This window comes from Telopea speciosissima, chromosome 4, assembly GCF_018873765.1.
Source record: "Telopea speciosissima isolate NSW1024214 ecotype Mountain lineage chromosome 4, Tspe_v1, whole genome shotgun sequence".
In the NCBI taxonomy this organism is placed as follows: Eukaryota; Viridiplantae; Streptophyta; class Magnoliopsida; order Proteales; family Proteaceae; genus Telopea; species Telopea speciosissima.
Genome location: NC_057919.1, coordinates 10,948,268 through 10,953,490, shown reverse-complemented (window position 1 = coordinate 10,953,490; position 5,223 = coordinate 10,948,268). Strand labels below are relative to the sequence as shown.

The 5,223-nt window shown below is 39.1% G+C and overlaps 1 protein-coding gene across 1 annotated transcript; it reads left to right on the top strand.

Annotated features, from left to right (window-relative positions):
• Positions 1-1,648: 1,648 nt before the first annotated feature.
• LOC122657491 (ferredoxin--NADP reductase, leaf isozyme, chloroplastic) lies at positions 1,649-4,551 on the top strand. Its single transcript, XM_043852208.1, has 9 exons — positions 1,649-1,767; positions 1,891-2,125; positions 2,266-2,399; positions 2,671-2,749; positions 2,838-2,929; positions 3,086-3,163; positions 3,741-3,803; positions 3,923-4,157; positions 4,246-4,551. Exons 1-9 carry the CDS (start codon positions 1,663-1,665, stop codon positions 4,311-4,313), a joined length of 1,089 nt encoding a protein of 362 aa, XP_043708143.1. The 5' UTR covers positions 1,649-1,662; the 3' UTR covers positions 4,314-4,551.
• Positions 4,552-5,223: the final 672 nt, after the last annotated feature.

Genomic DNA, 5,223 nt, shown 5'->3' with positions numbered 1-5,223 from the left:
TTTGAAGACAGATCTTGAGAAAACAAACCGGTTTGAGAAGGGTTTAAGGCCCGAAATTAGTGCAATTTTGGTGTCGCATGGGTTTCAAACCTATGCAAGGATAGTTCAGCTGGCTAAGTCCATTGAGGACCGGCAGAGGGATACATACCTGGTGCATCATGGATTCAACAAGCGATTGGCGGCGACACAAGACACTAGGATACCTAATAAGTTCCCAAGGGCCCTATTTCAACCTTGCACCAATTTAGTTTCGGCGACTAAAGGCACCATAACCTATCCGCACCATTCTATCGATGGCATCATCACAGCCTAAACTAACGGAATAGGGGCATGTGTTATTTTACGAACCTCAGGGGGCATGCAAAATTTCCCAAAATTGAGGGGTGTCTTTATAATTAGGTGTTACCTCAGGGGAGGTGCGTGAAAATTTGCCATTTTTTTTGTATGATTGTTTTAGTTTTTAATATCACAAACTTTCCAAGGGGATGGAACAAATATCATCACACCTTCAACCTTAACACATACAGCTTATTTACTATGCTATATCATAGGTTATCAAATCCCCCAGCCTACCAAGAGGCTTGAACTTGAGACCTCCTAGTGAGCATGGACATGAAACACACCACAGCTCATCAACTATGCTAAGTAGTTGCTATTAAACCGTACAGTTTCGTGTTGTCTTGTATTGGTTTGACTTATCACCCATAATATTGGACATGGTTGATTGAGGAGGAAAAAATCCAACCATTTGATAGGTGGACTATGGTACCAGTGACCAAGAGACATTACTCTTTCAATGCTTGAATTTACAGATTTTTCGGAACTGATTCCTCTATGTTGAGAGAGGGGAGATGTCATGGAGTTGTTTTGCAACTGCGGTGAAACAAGGCTATAAAGGGAAATCGATTAAGAATCAATTGAACAGAACTATAGAACTTATTACTAGGCAGTTTTGATTTGGAAAATTGAGATTAATTAATAATCCTTTTGGTTTTGGGGCTCAATTGTATGCATGTAGTATATGATAGGTGAAAAGGCTTGATATAACGTGTTCCATTTTCTTTAGAGCTTTTAGCGTATCAATCAAATACATAACATTTGATATCAAAATCGATAGAGTGGTGATCTATTCTGATTTTGATCACATTGATCCCCATTGACGCAAGGGTCATGCTCCTGGGTAAAAAACTGCTTCACTTCTTTTAATTATGAATTTTTTTTATTCGGTTTTTGTAGCAAAAATTTCCTGTATATAATGAGCAAAACAATGATGCCATTTGGTTGATAATCTGGAAAGATAAGGTAATCACGGATAAGGGTGTCGCCGGTGTCGGTGTGCTAGACTTCGTCAACTGGGTCCCAGCTTCTTCCATATTGAATTAGGGACCGTTAGATACCCGCCAATCTTAGTCACAAACCTCTTCTGTTGATTTCGAATCACATGGACGCGCACATACAGTCATGAGGGACAACTAGGTTCATACATAAACTTATCCTAATGGAAATCTGAAAATTTTCCCAGGAATCCAACCATAACCGCCACCATCACCATTGCATTGGCCTTAAAATCTCCTCCACCCAATTTTATAATCCACCAAATCCAACCTTCTCTCCCTCTCTTCTTCTTTCTCTTACTCGTCTCATCTATTCTTTACCAAAAACATGGCTGCTGCACTCACTGCCGCGGTCTCTCTCCCATCGTCCAATTCTTCTTCTTTTCCCACCAGAACTTCTATTACTACCTTGGAAAGAATCAGCTTCAATAAGGTAAAATTCAAACGACTGAAACTTTAGAAACACAGCATTCATGGTGATCAATGACCATCTTCCTTTTATCTCACCTGGGTTGTTTTCTTCTTGGAATTTTTTGTCTGGGTTTCGGTTCTGCAGAGCTGCTTGTACTCTAGGAATGTATCTGTTGGTGGGAAAGTAGTTCCTATCAGAGCCCAAGTCGCAACAGAAGCCCCTGCTAAGGTAGAGAAGGTCTCCAAGAAGAATGAGGAAGGTGTGGTTGTTAATATATTCAAGCCCAAAAACCCTTACACTGGCAGATGCCTTCTCAACACCAAGATCACTGGTGACGACGCACCCGGAGAAACTTGGCACATGGTCTTCAGCACCGAGGGTATGATTTCTTACTAATTTCTGTTCGTTACCCTTTATGCTCAAGTTGATCAAATGGTTGAATTTTGATCTTTTGGTTTCTGGGTCATTTTCCTTTTCACCCTTAATTGATCGTTTGGAGTGTTCGGTTGGATGATGCAGGGGAGATCCCATACAGAGAAGGGCAGTCTGTTGGGGTTATTGCTGATGGTATTGACAAGAATGGGAAACCCCATAAACTGAGATTGTACTCAATTGCTAGCAGTGCCATTGGGGACTTTGGAGACTCCAAGACCGTATGTCTCAGTCAAAATTTCTACATTTAATCTTCATTAGCTCCTAATAGATTATATAATTATAGTATAAACTCATGAATGATGGACTGGGTATTAAAGCTCTCCGTCCTCTTATCTGATTAATTGTTCTGTTCTATACATTTGGACTCACCAAAAATGTCATTCGATTGTTGGATGTCAGATTCTCAATTTGTTTCAATGTATCTGTGCAATGTGTGTCATTTTAGTTCCCCCTCCTTGAATTTGTTTTTGTGTTTATGTTTTCCTATAGGTTTCTCTATGTGTGAAGAGGCTTGTTTACACAAATGAGCAAGGAGAAATAGTTAAGGGAGTCTGCTCAAACTTCTTATGTAAGAAATCTTTCATTATGCCTTGACAGAGCTAGTTAAGGAATACATTATCTTTAGATCATAGTAGGACTAATTGTTTCACATTTAGGTGACTTGAAACCTGGAGCTGAGGTGAAACTAACTGGACCTGTTGGGAAAGAGATGCTTATGCCCAAAGATCCTAATGCCACCATCGTAATGGTAAGCGGTTCTCACAAGCATCTATCTGTAGTTGTCTTGTATGCTTTTGTTTACAAGAATATTGAACCGTTTTTGAGTTCTTTCTTCTGTTTATATCCATTCTTTACTTGCATGTTTTAATGGATAGCTCTTGATTGATTCCTACGTGCATTGCAGCTTGCCACTGGAACTGGAATTGCTCCATTCCGCTCATTCTTGTGGAAAATGTTCTTTGAGAAGCATGAAGACTACAAGGTATATGAGATATCCATATAGTAGGATGGAGTGACCATCAGCCTTTGGTCCAACTCATCCATTGTTATGAGAAGTTATGTTCTATTTTTTAGAACAGGGTGATAACCTTGTTTCATTAAGATGCAAGTGGAACCATGAAGGTTCTTCTAATTGATGCTGAACCTCATATTTGTTGTTCCAGACTGCGTGCTTTTATTTGATCTTATATATCAAAGTGATAACAATAGAGAAAATAGGTAGGGTTATTTTTCTTGAGAGACCATTTAAACTGGCTTTGGTTTTGCCTGGGGCAGTCTGCTTTGGGTGTGGACCAGGATTTGGTATTGTAAGGGTACTGATGCAAATGGTTCAGTAACTGAGGTCTTGGGATTTTGGGCTAATAATTTTCTAGATTTCTTTGCTTCAATTCAATCAACTGCCTATCTATAGCAGGAGAGAGAAAAGATACCTTTGCCTCCCATCCAAAACTCGTTCTTTTGTTCCTTAGTGGAGTTGTGAATCACTACTAATTGCTTTATCACTCCATCAATTAGCCAGTTATCACCAGATAAGTGAATCAGTATGACATGTTTTGCAGTTCAATGGTTTGGCTTGGCTCTTCTTGGGTGTTCCCACGAGTAGTTCATTGCTTTACAAGGAGGTGAGGTAGATTGATAAAGAGATTACATGCCCTTCTAGTTCTTGTCATACAGTTTCTGAGTTCAGTTTCTTCCAGTAGTTGAAATTTGAAATGTAACTTTTCTGTGTTGCATGTGACAGGAATTCGAGAAGATGAAGGAAAAGGCACCAGACAACTTCAGGCTTGACTTTGCTGTAAGCAGAGAGCAAAAAAATGAGAAGGGTGAGAAGATGTACATCCAAACACGAATGGCACAGTATGCTGAGGAATTATGGGAATTGCTCAAGAAAGACAGCACCTTTATCTATATGTGTGGGTTGAAGGGAATGGAGAAGGGAATTGATGACATAATGGTGTCTTTAGCTGCTAAAGATGGTGAGTGATACAGTGATAGATTTGCTATAGGATATTGATATACTCTGCCCCTTAGGACTCCTAACTTTTGGGCTGATACATTTTGCAGGCATTGATTGGACTGAGTACAAAAGGGAGTTGAAGAAGGCTGGGCAATGGAATGTGGAAGTCTATTGATGCTTGCTTCTTTTTAAGATTGTCTCTGACCAAAGAAGCCCCTTCACAATTTCCATTTAGCCATGTAGATAAGTGACCTTTTCAATTTCTGTTAATTTTTGTTCATAAAGCCGCTGTAATATTGGCCTTTGCAAAAGTTTACGCAAAGAGGGATCATGGATCATACAAGATAGAGTGAACCAATATCAACTTCTTGTTAGCTTTCTCCACTCATGTTGACATTAGTCCCATCTATCCAGCATAAAGCTTGAAAGTATTTTGTTCCCCACATGAATCTTAATCTTAAAAAAAAGTATAACTTGCTAGCATGATGTTTCAGTTGAACTTCATAAGGGAAACAGTTCAAACTATTCTTTATTGGAAAGTTCATCACCAAAAACAATGATCAACTGTTTTAGAAAACCTTTACAAGTGCTTTGTTTACCAATTATCAAGAATTTGCATGGAAATTTTGTGAATTATCAACTCTTTTTTCTCACTCTTGCGTCTCCGCTCTACCCGTGGCGCTCAATCTACCAAAAATTCTTGCCTTCTGAAGATTTGAAACCTGGTATTACAGACCTGATGAGGTTGAACCTATAAATTCAGCTTTTGTTCTAGTGAACCCATTGCATAGATTTGCCTTGATTTTTTTGGTGGAATTCTGTGCTGAAGTAAAAGAATTCTCCCAGTTGCTACTTTTCTGAGAAATTTTATCAAATCTAGCTGTAGAACCTTGTTTTGTAACTGACTCTACGATTGTGAACTAATGTGTTCATTCTCTATTTGGTTAGGTGAACAAAACCTCTATGCCTCGTCCCACCTGTTTGCAGGGCGATCATAACAAAATTTACTTATTAAGTTTGAACTTACAAAGCTAAACTTCTGTGATTTGCTCCTATGATCTTCTAGCTAGGCACATGCCAAAACA